Here is a 19,591-nt window from a genome sequence, read left to right as displayed (position 1 = left end):
TGAGGTACAATGAAAAGTATTGTTCTATGTGCAGAGGAGTCTGATGATATGACAGAGGTGGAAGTAGGCAATTTTGGTGATGAGCTCTGTGGTCAGACGCCCACCTTAGGTCAGATACAATATGAAGTTTGTGCACTGTGATTTTCAGCGGGAGAGGAGTGGAGTCGATGCCTAAGGAACACAGTTTCTAACAGGGACTGAATTCAATGTTTTCTATCATCACAACATTTAATGGGAGGAAATAAATGTCCATCCACTACTGGGTGTCTGAAAAGTAACAAGCAATTGAAAGACAGTGAAGGAGTCGGGAAAGGTGGTGGTGATGTAGAGCTGGGTGTCATCAGTATAAATGTGGAACCTGATACTGATTCCCGCTGATCTTGTCAGCAGGTAGAAGAGAAATATGAGGGAGCGAAGATGATCTTTGGGGGACCCCAGAAGATAATGGTGCAGGAACAGGAAGAAATGGCTTTGTAGCTGATTCTCTAGTGATGACTGGATGGTTAAGAATGGAATCATGCTACTGTCATCCCACCCAGCAGGGTAATGAAGAAGAGTCCTCCACCTGCAGTCTCTAACGGTTTAAGATTGGAGCCATACCTGTGGCTGCTTAGACGGTGGAGCTGCAGAGTGAGAGGTCGCAGCTGAGGATTTTGAAATTGGAGCGGGAGAGATTTGGGTGAAGTCTGCTGACAGAGAATCCAGGATGTCACCTTCTGTTATTTTCTGTAATAACAATACAATATATGTAGTTAAACCGTCTCAAAGACATTTCAAGAACATTGATGGCACATTGACATTTGGGCAGCACAGATCAAGAAAATGTCATTGCACAATAAACATTAACCACACAATTTGTTTCCCATGGCTTTTAGGTTCTCACATGTTACATAAAGACATGTTGGGGATGTGGGGCGTCATTCTCCGACCCCCCGCCGGGTCGGAGAATGGCCGTTGGCCGCTGTGAATCCCGCCCCCGCCGAAGTCTCCGGTACCAGTCGCCCAGAAATTGCCTGTCCCGCCGGCGTAAATCAAAGCTGGTATTTACCGGCGGGACCAGGCGGCGTGGGCGGGCTCCGAGGTCCTTGGGGGGGGCGCGGGGCGATCTGGCCCCGGGGGGTGCCCCCACGGTGGCCTGGCCCGCGATCGGGGCCCACCGATCCGCGGGCGGGCCTGTGCTGTGGGGGCACTCTTTCCCTTCCGCCTCCGCCACGGCCTCCACCATGGCGGAGGCGGAAGAGACTCCCTCTACTGCGCATGCGCGGGAAACTGTCGGCGGCCGCTGACGCTCCCGCGCATGCGCCGCATTTCCGCGCCAGCTGGCGGGGCAACAAACGCCATTTCCGCCAGCTGGCGGGGCAACAAACGCCATTTCCGCCAGCTGGCGGGGCGGAAATCCCTCCGGCGCTGGCCTAGCCCCTCAATGTTGGGGCTCGGCCCCCAAAGATGCGGAGCATTCCGCATCTTTGGGCCGGCGCGATGCCCGTCTGATTGGTGCCGTTTTTGGCGCCAGTCGGCGGACATCGCGCCGTTGGGGGAGAATTTCGCCCCTGATGTCTGTCAGTCGAACGTCTGGAACATGCAAAGGACAATGGTGGATAATCTTTCTCAGTTCCATCTGCCCGATTCAGTTCGACCTACACATTATATTTCCACAAAACATCACCACTGACAAGGGAAATCACTGAACGATTGTGCAAATATATAATATTTCAATCAACATGGCGCCAGAGCATGGTGACTCTCTGCGAGCTCTCCCTAACAGATCTAATTTTTATTTATTTTACAATCGTTCTAATCTTCTCCCTATTATGCATTTTCTTTTATTTTCTTTTATTTTCTTGGTACACGTGGCAATAAACAAAAAAACAAAATCCAATAAGAATATTTAGTAACTTAGTACACCTGTGCAAAAGAGCTATAATAAGATGCCATGTTCTCCAAATGGAGCCATGTTTTATTAAATATGCATGATCTGGAGCTTAGAAAAGAACTGTGTTAACCCTTAAATATTTTCAGATTTTTTTCCTTCTAATAGTAAAACTAAAGGCAAGAAAATGCTCTGGGGGTTTGAGGAAGTGATGGGAATGAGGTTTCAAAGAGGCAATTTTACTTTTCATAGCTCTGACATTCTTTACGTTCCAAGTATTTTTATCTCTCTCTTATCCTCCTGCCCAACACTGCGAGGAATGCCAGACACACTCATTATTTCTGATCCTGTGAGTGTGGAAGGCTCAAATCTTGGGCAATTACTGGAATATTGTTGCTGTGCCAGCCCGGCACTGAGTGAAGTGATATCTTTTAACAAACCTCCATCACCATCATTAGTCTTAGGGCATAAGAATCAGTGACATATGGGATGGTGCTCTGATTGTAGGGATTCCCATGTGGGGAATCAAATGTTTTACAAGAAAAAAAAACTTCAGCTTTACCTTCTCCGTGGCCTTTGGTTTTGCTCCTGGACCAGTGGAAGAAGAGGCCACTTTACCTTTATCCTGTCCCAAAAAGCAATATTTTATTAGCTTTTTATTACTGGCATCATTGAAAGCAGCTGTAAAGCAGCAACATATATATAGTTAAAATGACAGAAAGACCATTTTAGATATCTTTCTCATTGTTCTGTGCAGATATTTTTTGCTTGTCTCAAATTGATTCATGAACCGAACCTTAGGATCAGGTTGCTCTTTAAATCTGTAATCAGGTGGTATAGATTCTTCCTTTTCTCCCACTCGTTCAGCCTTCTTCTTGGTAGCATCTGATTCCTGACAATATGAAGATTAAAATTATTCCAAACCAATATTCACACAAAAGTTAAGATTCAGCGCCCACATACTGTGCTACAGTAAATGATAATTGAAGTTAAGTGAATCAAGTTAACATTTAGGAAATTATTTAGGGCACCGAAAAAGCTGTTTGTAAATGTTTAAAGCAGCTCTGGAATTAGCTCTTTCAGCGTCTCCAAATCCTAATCTTTCCATTCTGCATTAAACTTCTCATTACATTCCCTCTCCTTAACTAAGCTTTTGGTCATCTGTCCTGGTATTTCCTTATGAGACTGTGGATGGAATTCTCCCAAAAAATGACTGAGGGCGCGATCCTCTGGCCACGCTGCATCGGAAAAGCATCTCGCCGTGATGCAGCATGGCCGTTGAAAGCAGGAGACCCCGCTGCCAGGATCTACCTGGCTCGCAACGCCTCGTGAGATTCAACACAATCTTGCGAAATGTTGCAAGGGGAATCCCACCCACAATGGGCAGGATATCTGCACATTAGAGTGAGGCAGTAAGCCTCACACTAATGTACAGATTCCCTAGGTACCTGAGGCTTTGGGATTCAATCCCTTCACCCAAGGGACCTCAGGTGAGCGCCGTTTGGTACTGATCCCCACAAAAGGGGACCAGACGGAACGGCACTCGTGGGGGTCTCTGAGGGGATCGGAGGCCTCCAGCTGCATGCCCTTTGGGCAGGGTGGTGTCCTGGCACTGCCAGCCTTGCACCCTGGCAGTGCCAGCCTGCCACCATGGCCGTGTCACCTGGATGCCAGTCTGGCACTGTCAAGGTGCCCAGGCAGCATTGCCAGCTGGCAGGGGCACTGCAAGGGTGTCAGCTTGGTGTTGCTAAGGTGCCAAGCTGGCATTTTTGTGCGCGCTCGACCGGGCCGGGGGTTGCACAGTGTGGGTGTTGGGAAGGGGAGGGGGGACACTCCCATGTTGTTTTGGGACGATGGAGGTCGGGGATTCTTTTCGGGGCCTCGGAGATCAGGACTCCATTTAAAAATGGCATCCCAATCTCTCGCTACAATGGGTGTTCCGGCAGGAGGAGCTTCCCGTTGTTAAAAACGGGGCTATGTGCGGTGCATTCCCCGTTCAGGCCCCTTATTCAAAGCAAGCCGTGTTGAATAGCCATGTGCTTCTCGGCACTGCGAGTGTTGAAAACATGCGGCTAAACGTGCTCGCTCGGGGACTTTGCTCCCTTTTGGGAAGATCATGCCCCAAGAGTGCATGTGGGGGTCTCCAAGGGGATCGGAGCCCCCCATGCATTTTTTAATTCATTTACGGGATGTGGGCGTCGTTGATTATGCCAGCTTTTATTGCCCATCCCTAGTTTCCCTTCAGAAGATGGTGTGTTCCCTTCTTGAACCGCTGCAGTCCTTGAGGTGTAGGTACATCCACTGTGCTGTTAGGAAGGGAGTTCCAGGATTTTTGCCCAGCAACAGCGAAGGAACGGCGATATATTTCCAAGTCAGGGTGGTGAGTGACTTGGAGGGGAACCTCCAGGTGATGCCATTTCCAGATATCTGCTGCTCTTGTCCTTCTAGATGGTAGTGGTCGTGGGTTTGGAAGGTGCTGTCCAAGGAACCTTGGTGAGTTACTGCAGTGCATCTTGTAGATGGTACACACTACTGCGACTGTTCGTCGGTGGTGGAGGGTTTGAATGCTTGTGGAAGGAGGAGCAATCAAGCAGGCTGCTTTGTCCTGGCTGGTAGCAAGCTTTTTGAGTGTTGTTGGAGCTGCACACATTCAGGCAAGTGGAGAGCATTCCATTACACTCCTGATTTGCGCCTTGTAGATGGTGCACAGGCTTTGGGGGGTCAGAATGTGAGTTACTCACCATAGGATTCCTAGCCTTTGACCTGCCTTGACAGCCACAGTATTAATATAGCTAGTCCAATTCAGTTTCTCATCAATGGTAACCCCCAGGATGTTGATTTTGGGAGATTCAGCGATGATAATGCCATTGAATGTCAAGGGGCGGTGTTTAGATCCTTTCTTGTAGGAGATGGTCATTGCCTGGTACTTGTAAGGTGAAAATGTAACTTGCCACTTGTCAGCCCAAGCCTGGATATTGTCCAGGTCTTGCTGCATTCGAACATGAACTGCTTCATTATCTGAGGAGTCACGAATGGTGCTGAACATTGTGTAGTCGTCCGCAAACATCCCGATTTCTGACCTTATAATGGAAGGGAGGTCATTGATGAAGCAGTTGAAGATTGTAGAGCCTAGGACACTACCCTAAGGAACTCCTGCAGTGATGTCCTAGAGCTGAGATGATTGACCTCCAACCACCACAACCATCTTCCTTTGTGCCAGGTATGACATAAACAAGTGGAGTGTTTTCCCCCGATGCCTGCCCTTTGGGCAGGGTGATGCCTTACACTGCTGGTGCCACCCGGGCATCCTAGAAGTGGAATCCTGGCAGAGCCAGCCTAGCACTTTAGCAGTGCCAACTGTGTTTCAGCCTGGCACTGCCAAGGTGCGCAGGTGGCACTGCCATCTGGCATGGGCACTGCCAGTTTGGCACTGTCAAGGTCCCAGGCTGCCATTTTGCGAGTGTGCAATCGGGCCAAGGGATGCCCTGCGTGGATGTTGGGGAGGGCCGGCACCCTCTTATAATGCATTTGGGCTGGGAGGAATCGGGAACGCTTTGGGGGCCTCAGACTTGCATCCCGATCTCTCGCTACACTGGGGGTTTCAGCGAGCGGAGCTCTGCAGTGTACAAAATGGGGCTATGTGCAGTCTCGGCCGTGCATTCCGCTCTGAGGCCCCTTATACAATGCGGGTTGCATTAAATAGCCATGTGTTTCTCGGCGCTGCAAGCGTTGGTAAACACGCTGCTGAATGTGCTTGCGATGGAATTTTGTGCCCATTTTGGTTGAATCGAGCCCTGACTGTTCCCTCCAGTGGGAAACCAGAGTGATTCCCGCTGGCCTGAGGAGCTACCCTGATGGCCATGCAATGGCACTTGGAAATATTTTTGCCCTCAATCGGGATTTCAGTGCCATTCCATGGCACACTGTTGTTCTCTCTGGAACTGAGATGGGCGGGACCTCTGAGATTGGGGCGCCATTTTTAAAAGGTAACCGATCTCAGAATTCTGCTGCCGCCGCCCTCCTGATCACTGCCAAGCACTCCCCACCACCCTCACCTCAGCAACTGTCTCCCCTCTCCCAGGCACCCCCTTCAGCCCCCAACCCAGTACCCCCTTACCCCAACCGAGTGCTTCCTTCGACCACCCTCATCACCCCTCCAGTTCCCCCCACTTGGTCAGCTCCTGGATGCCGAGGGGGGGGGGCAGCAAATGCTATTTCTAGGAAGCACGTGAGAATAGCGAGGCAGCCATTTAAAAAAAAACTGTGGTTAGAAAACCACCTGTTCAGGTAGCACAGTGGCGCAGTGGTTAGCACTGCTGCTTCACGGCGCTGAAGATGTGAGTTCGATCCTGGCTGCGGGTCACTGTCCGTGTGGAGTTTGCACATTCTCCCCATGTCTACAATGGTCTCATCCCCACAACCCAAAAAGATGTGCCGGGTGGGTCAATTGGCCAAGCTAAATTGCCCCTATTTGGAAAACAAAGAATTGGGCACTCTAAATTTATAAAAGAAAAGAAAACCACCTGCTCCCCTGAGTTAATGGATCCCTGCAGAGCTATATGAATAAACAAGCTTAATCCCTCCCTATTTGAAACCGCCTCGACCTGTCAATGAAAAAGCTTTAGGAGGCAAAGTCTGTGAAATTGAATGTAAACAATGGGTACAAGGGATGTCAAGTCTTCAATGCTATAAAGGGCAAAGAAATTGACTGTGAGTAAAACACTTTAAATGTTTCCACCACATTAAAAGGATTACTTTTGCCTTCATCTCACAGATCTTTGAACTTGGCATACTGACTGACTGTTTAATGGGTTTAAAGGCTTCAGATGGGAAGAGCAGCCAAACGACCTCCATTCCAGGAAAGACTCCTGACCTGAGCTTATCTAGCCCAGCACAAGACCCCTCACCCACCTCCCATGGAAGACCTCCTTCGCAACCTTGAGGCAATTGCAAGGAAGGTCCTCACCCCCTTGCAACCCCAACACCTCGGACTGCAAGCCGTCGCAAATCCGTTTTTAAATACTTGCAGCAAATCACGCCCGCGTGGCTCCGGTATGTGTGTGGGGGCGATGGAAGCAATACAAGCGGTACTTGGATTGGGATTCCAGTCCGGCAATAGTATTCAAATCAATGCTGATGAGCACTTTGCATGTTCACACCGGCATGAGGCAGGAAACATGTTATGGCTGCTGGCGTGGGCCGGGAGACTTGCAACAGGCCTGACACCCGGCACAAATCCAGATTTTGGTCCCACATGGGATTCAGCAGGCCATTGCAAATTCCATGGCTAGCGGGCAGCCCCGGAGAATCCTGGTCTAAGAGTCATTTCGGGGGGGGAAAACTGGTGAGAACCCCACCAGCTGTTCTGGCACAATTCCCAGCACAATCCTCCCACGCTTAGTCATTTATTTGGAGCATGAGGAGATTCCTTCCCGGAAAGACAAGTGCAGGACCTAAGGTCACCGGCCAGGCCAGCTCCTCACTGACTGGGGCGCTGTTTTTAACGGGAAAGACACTGCTTGATTAGGGATAGTCAGCACGGATTTGTGACGGGTAGGTCTTGCCTTACAAGTCTTATTGAATTCTTTGAGGAGGTGACCAAACATGTGGATGAAGGTAAAGCAGTGGATGTAGTGTACATGGATTTTAGTAAGGCATTTGATAAGGTTCCCCATGGTAGGCTTAAGCAGAAAGTAAGGAGGCATGGGATAGTGGGAAATTTGGCCAGTTGGATAACGAACTGGCTAACCGATAGAAGTCAGAGAGTGGTGGTGGGTGGCAAATATTCAGCGGGGATCCCAGTTACCAGTGGCGTACCGCGGGGATCAGTTCCGAGTCCTCTGCTGTTTGTGATTTTCATTCATGACTTGGATGAGGGAGTTGAAGGGTGGGTCAGTAAATTTGCAGACGATACGAAGATTGGTGGAGTTATGGTTAGTGAGGAGGGTTGTTGTCGGCTGCAAAGAGACATAGATAGAATGCAGAGCTGGGCTGAGAATACGGGCAGCACGGTAGCATTGTGGATAACACAATTGCTTCACAGCTCCAGGGTCCCAGGTTCAATTCCGGCTTGGGTCACTGTCTGTGCGGAGTCTGCACATCCTCCCCGTGTGTGCGTGGGTTTCCTCCGGGTGCTCCGGTTTCCTCCCACAGTCCAAAGATGTGCAGGTTAGGTGGATTGGCCATGATAAATTGCCATTAGTGTCCAAAATTGCCCTTAGTGTTGGGTGGGGTGACTGGGTTATGGGGATAGGGTGGAGGTGTTGACCTTGGGTGGGGTGCTCTTTCCAAGAGCCGGTGCAGACTCGATGGGCAGAATGGCCTCCTTCTGCACTGTAAATTCTTTGATAATCTATGATAATCTATGAGAAGTGGCAGATGGAGTTTAACCCTGAAAAGTGTGAGGTTGTCCATTTTGGAAGGACAAATATGAATGCGGAATACAGGGTTAACGGTAGAGTTCTTGGCAATGTGGAGGAGCAGAGAGATCTTGGGGTCTATGTTCATACATCTTTGAAAGTTGCCACTCAAGTGGATAGAGATGTGAAGAAGGCCTATGGTGTGCTCGCGTTCTTTAACAGAGGGATTGAATTTAACAGCCGTGAGGTGATGATGCAGCTGTAGAAAACTTTGGTAAGGCCACATTTGGAGTACTGTGTACAGTTCTGGTCGCCTCATTTTAGGGAGGATGTGGAAGCTTTGGAAAAGGTGCAAAGGAGATTTACCAGGATGTTGCCTGGAATGGAGAGTAGGTCTTATGAGGAAAGGTTGAGGGTGCTAGGCCTTTTCTCATTAGAACGGAGAATGATGAGGGGCGACTTGATAGAGGTTTATAAGATGGTCAGGGGAAGAGATAGAGTAGACAGTCAGAGACTTCTTTCCCGGGTGGAACAAACCATTACAAGGGGACATAAATTTAAGGTGAATGGTGGAAGATATAGGGGGGATGTCAGAGGTAGGTTCTTTACCCAGAGAGTAGTGGGGGCATGGAATGCACTGCCTGTGGAAGTAGTTGAGTCGGAAACATTAGGGACTTTCAAGCAGCTATTGGATAGGTACATGGATCACGGTAGAATGATATAGTGTAGATTAATTTGTTCTTAAGGGCAGCACGGTAGCATTGTAGATAGCACGATTGCTTCACAGCTCCAGGGTCCCAGGTTCGATTCCGGCTTGGGTCACTGTCTGTGCGGAGTCTGCACATCCTCCCCGTGTGTGCGTGGGTTTCCTCCGGGTGCTCCGGTTTCCTCCCACAGTCCAAAGTTCAAAGATGTGCATGTTAGGTGGATTGGCCATGATAAATTGCCCTTCGTGTCCAAAATTGCCCTTAGTGTTGGGTGGAGGTATTGACCTTGGGTAGGGTGCTCTTTCCAAAAGCTGGTGCAGACTCGATGGGCCGAATGGCCTCCTTCTGCACTGTAAATGCAATGATAATCTATGATTAATCTAGGACAAAGTTTTGGCACATCTTGGGCCGAAGGGCCTGTTCTGTGCTGTATTTTTCTATGTTCTATGAAAGGAGGCAGCAACTGCTATTCCTGATCACCAGACAACCCTATAGCAGACCCCCCTCCTACTCACCAGTATGCACCCCTCCAACACGCAGGCATCTGCTCCCCCCCCAACATCCAATAACTGATACCATCTCACATCACCCCGCTAAAGGATCCCCCCCCCCACACACATTCTCCCTCCCTTGCAAAGCCATGCCCCCTCTCAGGCCCTGCCCCTTCACAGTGCCCCTTGGCACCCTGTCTGTGCCAATGCACTACCCTGCCCCTGACCAGCCGGGCATCCAATGGCCTCTGAGGCACACCTGGCATGTTCATCATGCCTGGTCTATATTGATGGAGACAGGTAGTGGTTCCCACCAGCCACAAGCTACACCGGTGGAGCTGGTGAATCCCGGGAGCCCGGAGAATATGGCTAAAGCCAAGAAATGCATATTTAAATGAGTTTAAATACACTTTATCAATGCAAACCGCTGTTGGACTGCGGAAAGGAGAGTGTTACCAACAGACTGGTACTGGCATGCAAATGCATGCAAGCTCCACAAAGATGCGACAATTATTCAAATTATTCAGATTGAAAGTATCAGTTGACAATTTCCATTTCTACCTTCACTGGGGGACCGGTGAATTTTGGACCTGAATTGTCCGGTGCTTCTGATGGAAGTGTCCCTGCAAGTAGGTCAAATGGATCTTCATCCTTTAAAAAGAACAGACAGTTTGAAAATTTGTGACAAACATCAGTGGAAACATCTGACAATGCTGAAAATGTTGCTGAAAACAACCCAAGCTGCTGCTTATAATTAAATGATAATTGCCTCTCAGCCTCTTCTTGGAACAGAGTCTTGACCCTGAGAGTGTGAAGTAGAATAATTATGAATTCATTTCTACAATCACTGATCAGTGAAACTGAAATCTGCTTTTGTGAATTGGAGTGTTTGACATGAGGAAGCATAAAGAACAAAGGGTGTTGATGTTGTGTGGAATGAAAGGCTGGAAGCATCGTACAATCTCAGGTCTGCTCTGGAGGTGTGTGGTGGGATTATCCTTGCAATATGAATATGGCTAAAGTGTGAATCGATGGGAGACTAATTCATTATTTATCTTTTAAATTTTTCCAATTAAGGGGCAATTTAGCATGGCCAATCCACCTACCCTGCACATCTTTGGGTTGTGGGGTTGAGACCCATGCAGCCACGGGGAGAATGTGCAAACGCCAGAAGGACAGTGACCCAGGGTTGGGATCGAACACAGGTCCTCCGTGCCGTGAGGCAGCAGTGCTAACCACTGCACCACCGCGCAGCCCAATGGGAACCTAATTCAATTGCCTTGATTTTCAACTGCGGTTGCTGTTACTTGTGTCAAGCCCAAGTCTGTTGGAAAAGAGTGAGTGAGACAAAACTAACTGTCCACCCATCGCATTTCCATAACTATCTTGTTAAATGGTGTGCCACACCTCATGTGGGTACAAATACTTCAATATCTGAGGTGATGAACATTGTGCAATCATCAACGAACATCCCCACTCCTGACCTAATGATGGAGGGAAGTCATTGAGGAAACAACTGAAGATGGTTGGACTAGGACACTACCCTAAGGAGCTCATGCAGTGACGCCCTGGTGCTGATTGGTAACCAACAACCAGGTATGCCAAAATCTCATTGACTTCACTTTTGTTAGGGCTCCTTAATGCCACACTCAGTTGTCATGTGAGTGTCCCTTTAAGAAATGTTTTTTTTTACCACATGGCGTGTAGCACAGCTTCAGTGATGTCATTTGTGGGTGGAGCTGGGCTGTGGCTGTCAGATGAGAGGGAGCTTAGTTTAGTGGTTTCATTTTCGGTTTGATTGTTTGGACTGCAGAAGAAGAAGTCGCGCTGGAAAGCACTGTGTTAAGCTGCAGGAAGTTTACCCTGTTTCATTTTTAAGCTGGTCCAGTGAACTCAAAGCACATTGGGTGTGGCAAACTGCCTTGGTAACTTTAAAGTTGCTTTCCTGAAGGAGTTTTGAATCTATTGGTTGGAAACTGGACCAGAATCTCAGGGAGAGGACCAGTCCCATTCAAGTGAGATTACAGTGAGCTGGACCTCGCCCTTGAAAGCCAAATTCAACATCAAAGTTATAGGTCACTTTGGAGTTTCTAAGCCCTGGCCCATAACAGTCAAATGCTGACCTGTGATTTTCACTACCATTTGTAACCCCTCAAGTACTGAAGCAGTCCTTACATGCATGTAACAAGACCTGAACAACATCCAGGTTGGGCTGATTAGTGGCAAAGAACATTCATGCCACACAAATGCCATGCAATGACCAACCTTGACACGTTATGGCATTACCTTCAATTAATCCCCACAATCAACATCCTTGAAGACTCAAGAAACTGAACTGGACTAACCATATCAATACTCTGGCTACAAGAGCAGGTCAGAGATTGTGAATTCTGCGTTGAATACCTCACCTCCTGATTCCCCAAAGCCTGTCCACCATCTACAAGGCACAAGTCAGGAGTGTGATGGAATATCCTCCACTTGCCTGGGTGAGTACGGCTCAAACAACACTCAAGAAGCTTGACATCATCAAAGACAAAGCGGTCTACTTGGTCGGCACCCATCCAACACATTAATCATTCACTTCCTCCACCAAATCGCAGTCGGATCTTTGCACTGTATCGGTCCCTTTAAGACTGAGATGCAGTGAGGCATACATGCACCTCAAAGGGGACGTTGCTTGTGCGTGACGTGTTTGTTCCCCATACAGCACATTCTCAATTTTTGAGCATCTGTGCAGCTTAATGGGAACATTGGTCAAGACACAGGAGAATTCCGTGCTCTTCTTGTGTAGTGTCATGGCTCTTCTTTTGTAGTGCCATGGGAACTCTGCATCCATTTAAATGGGCAGACTGGGCCCTACTTTGTCATATATGAAAGACAACATCAGGTTAGTCCAGACGATGAGCTCAAGACTGTAATGAGGCTCAAAGTCATAACCTTTTGACTCAGACCTCAGAAAGCGATTCACAAACTAAACTGATGTTGTGCCGATAATTTACAGGTCTGTTTCTGCCCTAAACAGAATTCATAGATTTCTTATTTTATTCTTTTCTTCCCACTTACCTTTGCAGCACTTTTATCTGCAGAAACTGGGGCTGCTGTTGAAGCTTTCAGAAACTCCTTTACAAGAAAGGAAAAAACATTCAATTTTCACTCATTCTTTTTGGATCGTGACAAGTTACCAAAACTATTTCCAATACTTCTTTTGTGATTTTAAAAGCAACACTTAATTCAATTTTCATCTTATGAAACTTGATCCTTTACCATGTTATTCAACAAGATGTTGACCATGTAAGATAAAAATATTCTTACTGAGATATCTTCACTGCTTTCCTCCCTCAGCATTTGGCCCAAACGCATTCTCATCATCTGTGATTTCAACCCCCCATCTCAACTCATCATGTTCGATCTCCTCTGATTTCACTGCCGTCTTATTCCTCCTTGATCTCTCCCCAACCCAAATTCATGGCCACCTCCCTTGACCTTGTCACTCACATGGTCTTGTTAGTCCAATCATACGAATCACAGATAAGGCCATCTCTGATCATTTCCTTTTTGAGGGAGACTTGGCAAGTTGCTGCAGTGCATCCAGTCAACGGCATATACTGTCGCCACTCTGCATTGGTGAATATTCAAGGTAATGGCTGGGGTGGAGATCAAGCGGCAACCTCCCCCATAAAGAAGGATAAGCGCAGCAGCTGCACGGGACAACCATCACCTTCAGGTCACACACCATCATAACTTGGAACTTTATCACTGTTCCTTCACTCATCACCCACATTCCCCTTCTACACCCAACTCTACCTCCATCAATATTTAATACCGAAAAAAAAATATCCCTAAATTCACCTCCAATTGTCCTTTCAAAATCCCAACTGTGTGGCCTTTCATCCTCAGTTTATCATAACATTTATTCAGCTACTGATTTGCTCGACTGCACCCTCACCTCTACATTTGATACCCTAGTTACTCTCTCACCCTGGACATTCCCCCTTGTATGGCCCTCATTTTCACAGCTTTAGGTCCAAGGGACACGAACTTGAAGAGATATGGCAGACGACTGATATAGCCTCCACCTGATCCAGAAAAAACACATAGAACTCTATCGGCCCTGCTCTCATCTGCTGAAAAGGCTCACTATTCCACCATCATCTTGGAATGCAAAGATAAACCTCTGGTTCTTTTCTTCACTACAAAGCATCTTCTTAAATCCCTCTCCCCTGCATCTTCTACCCTCACCTTCAACAACAAGTGCAAGACGTTCATGGACTTTGTCACTAAGTATGTCCTGTCACCCCCCCTGCCCCACCCCACTTTCCCACCAGATCAAACTTTCTCAAAAGCTTCTACTTTCCCGAGCCCTGAACTCACATCTTGCATTGTTTCTCTCTTATTTTTCATGTACTCTTCGAGCTCCACTTGTCCATAGCAACCACTTTCTGCTCCCTCAACCCTATTCCCTTTAAACTGCTGATCACCCAACTTTCCCTCCTGATTTCTATGTTAGCTAATATTGTTAGTGTTTTTTGGGGGGAGATCGAATGGTTGTAGAGTTCAAGGAGGGAGCAATGACATGAGAAGTGAGAGAATCAATCTCGATTCAACAACACTCAAGAGGCTCGACGCCACCCAAAACAAAGCAATTTGCTTGATCTCCACTCCAGTCATTACCTTGAATATTCACACCTTCCACCACCAATGCAGAGAGCCGACAGTATGCACCTTTGCCAGGGTGCACTGCAGCAACTTGTCAAGGCTTCCTCAAACCCACAGCTTCCCCCAGCAAGAAGGACAAAGGCAACAGGTGCATGGGAACATAGTCACCTGCAAGTTCCTCACCAAGTCACACACCATCCTGACTTGGAACTATGGGCACGATTTTCTTGCCGCGTTGTGCTCAAGCGAGAGCACAATGTGGGCAGTGAATCCCGGGTGAAGCCTCTGCGCTTCTCAGGATTCACCCAAGTCTCGTGAGTCGTCGGAGTCGGAACTCCACCCAAAAGGGGTGGGACCAAATGACGCTCGCAGAAGTAGGTTTTAAACCTACTTAAGACCTACCTGCCTGAAATCCACCAGCCTCCCCAGGGAGGCACCTGGGGGTCTCCTGGCCCATCGGAGATCCCTGGGCTGTCAGGGTCAGTGCAGGGTGGCCCCCTGGAACGTGGACACCTTGGCTGCCAAGCCAGCAGGAGCACTGCCCGGGTGCCATGTTGGCAGTGCAAGGGTGTCCGAGTGCCAGGGTGGCACTGCCAAGGGTCGGGGGCGAGGGTGATCATACCCATGAAAGAAGGGGGGGGTTGAAGGGTGGGGGTGTGCAGGGCAGGTAAGTAGCAGCCTCCGAGAGGTTGGGGAGGTGACAGATGGGGGTCCTGAAAGAGAGGGGGTGATGTAAGGGGACTTGTGTGGGGGGCCTGAAGAGAGGGACCCCCAGGGATCCCATAGAAGGATTTCCTCACTTGGGGGGTGTAGGGTAGTGCCCATGTGTGTGTGGGGTGATATTGCCCATGATTGGGGGTGTGGGGGACCCACAAGCTCACTTAGACATCGGAGCACACTTTCAAAATGGCCTCCGATCTCTGAGCTTAGCTCCCCAGTGCTAAATTCTAAGGGCATGATTCTCCAGAGTAATTTCAAATGTGGTAGCGAGCGTGAATTGTCACGAGCTCCCCGGCGCTAGCCCAGCGAGGTCGGCAATGTTACTCAATGTTAATTGGTCCACTTAACAAGGCCTCACGGGCTTCACACTACAAATGAAGGCTCGCCAGCTGATTCGCCGGCATCGCACTCACCAGCCCCCCGCTAACAAGGTTGAGCAGCACTTAAGCTGCACTTGCTCAACCAACCCCAGCCAACTCACAACAATGGTGCAGAGGAGATCAGTCACGAGATTCGGGGACGCTGACCTGGCGAGGCTCCAAGACGCAGTAGAGGCTAGGGGGATGTTCTGTTCCCCCGAGGGACCAGGAGGGTCAGCCATAGAACAGCCAGTGCTGCCTGGGATGAGGTGGTGGCGACAGTGAGCTCGGGGAGTGTGCGCAGGAAGACTGGCCTCCAGTGCCAGAAAAAGGTCAATGACCTACACTGGGCAGCAAGAGTGAATAGACACCAACGTCCCCTCCCCTCCCCCCCCACCCCCATGGGAGCATCTACCCCTCTCCCCCTTCAACTCCCCCACCCGGTCCTCCACCCCCTTTCCCCATTCAACCCCCCAAACCTCTCCTTCACACGCCCCCTCCCACCGCTGTGAACTACACATGTGGCTAACGATGCCCCCTCTGTGTCTCCTCAGGAAAAGCTCTCCTGCAATCGTCGGGAGCGGGCCCAAACTGTTGGTGTGCCAGACATCAGGATCCTCATCACTTTCGAGGAGCGTGCCGTGGAGGTGACCGATGTGGCTGAGGACAGAGCAGTAACCAGCGTGGAGGCTGGCGGATGCCGCAGAGGTGAGAAACCACCAGCCCCACCCAGAGGACCTGTCAAACATGTTATTGCTTTACTGACTGACCCATCCCTCCCACTGACCACATGTCCATTCTCCCGCAGATCCTCCAGCCAACGGCGCCGGCCCATCCCGGGCGGCCCGTCTCATGACTCCGAGGATTCCACCTCGGAGGAAAACTCCGAGGATACCACCATAATAGTCGGGTCACAGCTGTCATCCCCACCCTCCACCAGCGCAGGTACGCACACCTCGGTGAGAAATGTTAGCGATCAGGCTTCTGGGGCACAATCTGGTGAGCACCACACCGCTGATGTACATCAGGTGGAGGCAGGAATCCCCAGGCCAGCCAGCAGTCGAAGGTCTGCTGGATCCCAGGACTCAGTTGGGTCCCATCCTGATGCTGAGCCTGTGGAAGAGGTCATCCTGGAGCTGATGGAGACGTTAGGGAGCAGTCAGGACATTCAGAGAGAGATGTCAGTGGCACTCCAGCAGATCCATAGCCACTTGGAGGATTCGCAGAGGCCACCGGTGCTGGTGATGTCGCCGGCAATGTGTGGCACCGAGGCCAACACTACTAGGGTGGCGACCGCAGTGGAAAGTCTGGTGCACGACATTGGCACTATTAGTGAAGGTGTCACTCAGTCGGTGACGGCCATGGCTGAGGGTCTCAACAGAATGTCCGACTCACTGGAGGATGTGACCCCAGTACCAGGCCGACCTTGATGAGGTTCTGCGGGACATGACTCGCTCTCAGATGGTATGGCCGAGGTGCTGCAGAGCTTGTCCCAGTCACTGAGGAGCATGGTGCGGACCATGGGAAACCGCCAGGTTGGCAGAGCCAGATGATGCAGGGGCAGTCGGGGCTTGAGCCAACTGCCCCTCTGTCCCCAGGTGAACCCCAGGGCCTTATGGGCACCGACTGGGAGGAGGGGGTGCTGAGTGCCAACCCGATCCCATCCCATGGAGTGGCGATGGTGGCCACCAACCCTCCTGAGTTCCACCCACCTGATGAGGCCGCGTTTCACAGCCAGCACCTGGGACAGGGTGGAACTGCTGTGCATGTGCCGCCGACAAGTGAGCCGGGGCCCTCCGGCCCCAGAGGACACCTGCCAGGTGCATCGGAGGCCACGGAACATGGTCAGCAGATGGCTGCCTCTACTTCTGATGTGCATCCTGGGGACGTACCGAGACGTAGTGGTAGAGCTAGGAAGGCAAAGCACATCAAAGATCACTGAGGGCACTGGGGGAGGAGGGGAGACGGCAAGGGGTGACGGGATGGGGGGGGGGGGGGGCAGCAGAGTGTGGGGAATTGTTACGCACAATAAACACCCTTTTGCACAACCAGTATGTCACTGTCACTTTCTTCCACAACACAGACCGACCGCCAAACCCTAGGCCCATCTCCCCGGGCATTCCGTCCACCTCTCAGTGACACTCACCCGCCATCCGGCCATGGAAATGTCCCCTGGAGCTGTGTCCCAACCCCTGGGTGTTTGGATGTTGGCTGCTGCGTGTGCGGTGTTGCCTCCCGCAGTGTTCAAGCACAGTGTCCATGCATCAAGGTGTGATTGTGGTGTTGGTAATGACAACCACATGCTACATGGCCCGCCCACCCACAGGAATCCACTTGGGCTGTTTGAAGTGCTCATTTAACCATGATTGCCAATTCCCTATTAGCAATAGCCTTCAGCCTCGGCAGTCTGTGGGGATTATGGGGAGTCAGTGGGGCAGATAGGCAGGGACAAGGGTTGCCCACGCAACAGGTACACACGATCCAGGTGTTGGCATGATGGTGCCATGTGTAGTTGGCCCCCGGTTGCCCCCTCAGCACCTCTCCCCCACCCTCCCATGGCGGCCCACCGAATGGAGGCTCATCCACCCCCAGCCGAGGGTCCCCCACTCCCTGCCGAGCACTGAGGTGGCAAGCCCAGCAACCTCGGGCTCTTTGCCTGTGAGCAAAGATGGTTTCTCACCCCCTCAGCTCCCCACAGAAGCCCTTCCGCCAGGTTCCCGTTTTAAAAAGGAGTGCTAATCAGTGCCAGCGTGACCACTTGTCGTGGAGGCCAATGAATGAAGGGAGGCTGCTGAATATGGGGTGGCTCCCGTTAATTGGCGGCACGGTAGCACAGTGGTTAGCACTGTTGTTTCACAGCTCCAGGGTCCCAGGTTCGATTCCCGGCTTGGGTCACTGTCTGTGCGGAGTCTCCACGTTCTCCCTGTGTCTGCTCCGGTTTCCTCCCACAGTCCAAGGATGTGCAGGTTAGGTGGATTGGCCATGCTAAATTGCCCTTCGTGTCCAAAAAGGATAGGTGGGGTTACTGGGTTATGGGGATAAGGCGGAGGTGTCGGCTTAAGTTGGGTGCTCTTTCCAAGGGACAGTGCAGACTCGATGGGCCGAATGGCCTCCTACTGCACTGTAAATTCTATGATTCTATGAATTGTCTGGAAATAGAGCTTAAGTGGTGATATTTGGTTTCTCGCCACACTACGGCAAGATCCTGATTTCGCCGACAGGAACGGGCTGGTTGTTTGGCGCCTGGAGCCGTTCTCATTTTCAGCCTCTCCCGCTATCCACCAGCCTTGTTTCGCTCGAGCGAGAGAGCAGCGAGGCTGGAGAATTGAGTCCCTAGAGTACTGCGTACAGTTTTGATCTGCTTATTTAAGGGGGACACACTTGCTTTGGGGTAGGCTGGAGGATGTTCACTGGGCTGATTCCTGGGATGAAGGGGTTTGTCACATGTCAAAAGATTGGGTCTCTACTCAGTGGCATTTAGAGGTGATCCGAATGAAACATACATGATGCTGAGGGGAATTGACATGGTAGGTACTGATTTAAACAACATCTTGTTTTGAACAAGATTTTTTTTTAAACTTCCATTAAAATCAAAGGAAATAGGGACATGGGAGCAGCTGTAGATCATTCAGTGTCTCAAGCCTGCTTCACCATTTAACGGCATCATGGCTGATTTTCCACCTGAATGCCATCTTCCGACACTATTCCATGTCGTTTAATGTCATTTGTATCCAGAAATCTATCAACTTCTACTTTTAACATACTCTCTGACTAAGCCTCCACAGCACTCTGGGATAGAGACTTCCAAAGATTTACCACCCTGTGACTGAAGAAATTCTTCCTCATCTCAGCCCTCAATGACCTACCTCTTATTTTGCGACTGTCACCTGGTTCTAGAAACCCCCCAACCAGGGAAAATATCCTTCATTCATCTATCCTGTCAAGCCCAGTAAGAATTTTGTAAACTTTGATGGGATCTCCTCTCATTCTCCTAAACCCCAGATAATCCAGGCCGTGTCTCCTATGAAGGTTTTAAAAAATATATATATATTTATTAAAGTTTTTTAACACAATTTTTCTCCCTTACAAACAATAACCCCCCCCCCTCGTAACAAAAAAACCCGAGAAATCGCGCAGAGCAAGATATATACATGGCAAAATGGTATATTTACACAGCTTTGTACACTGGCCCTCACCCGTATGTGCCAGTTTCCCCAACCCTTCATGTTATCTCTTGCTCATCCACCCTCCCAGGCAGTCCCCCCCTTCCACCCCCCCCCCCCTCCCAGGACGTCCCCCCCCCCCCCCCCCCCCCCAAGGTTGCTGCTGCTGCTGACCGACCTTCCTCTAACGCTCCGCGAGATAGTCTAGGAACGGTTGCCACCGCCTGTGGAACCCCTGCGCAGACCCTCTCAAGGTGAACTTAATC

The 19,591-nt window shown here is 50.1% G+C and overlaps 1 protein-coding gene across 16 annotated transcripts in view; it reads right to left on the bottom strand.

Annotated features, from left to right (window-relative positions):
- Positions 1-19,591, bottom strand: part of cast (calpastatin) — a 318,006-nt gene that overhangs the window by 146,761 nt on the left and 151,654 nt on the right. For 13 of the 16 annotated variants that reach the window (XM_072516336.1, XM_072516333.1, XM_072516334.1 and 10 more), the window contains 5 exons: positions 12,491-12,547; positions 9,989-10,078; positions 2,667-2,762; positions 2,433-2,495; positions 601-726 (listed from right to left, as the gene is read on the bottom strand). In XM_072516336.1, the coding sequence (XP_072372437.1) occupies positions 601-726; positions 2,433-2,495; positions 2,667-2,762; positions 9,989-10,078; positions 12,491-12,547 (432 nt within the window). The remainder of the gene's footprint in view (positions 1-600; positions 727-2,432; positions 2,496-2,666; positions 2,763-9,988; positions 10,079-12,490; positions 12,548-19,591) is intronic. The other 3 variants (XM_072516340.1, XM_072516341.1, XM_072516329.1) reach the window with 2 other exon arrangements.

The sequence above is a fragment of the Scyliorhinus torazame genome, chromosome 9 (genome assembly GCF_047496885.1).
Source record: "Scyliorhinus torazame isolate Kashiwa2021f chromosome 9, sScyTor2.1, whole genome shotgun sequence".
Classification (NCBI taxonomy): Eukaryota; Metazoa; Chordata; class Chondrichthyes; order Carcharhiniformes; family Scyliorhinidae; genus Scyliorhinus; species Scyliorhinus torazame.
Note: the sequence above shows the minus strand (reverse complement) of the source record. Positions and strands in the feature narration are given on the sequence as shown.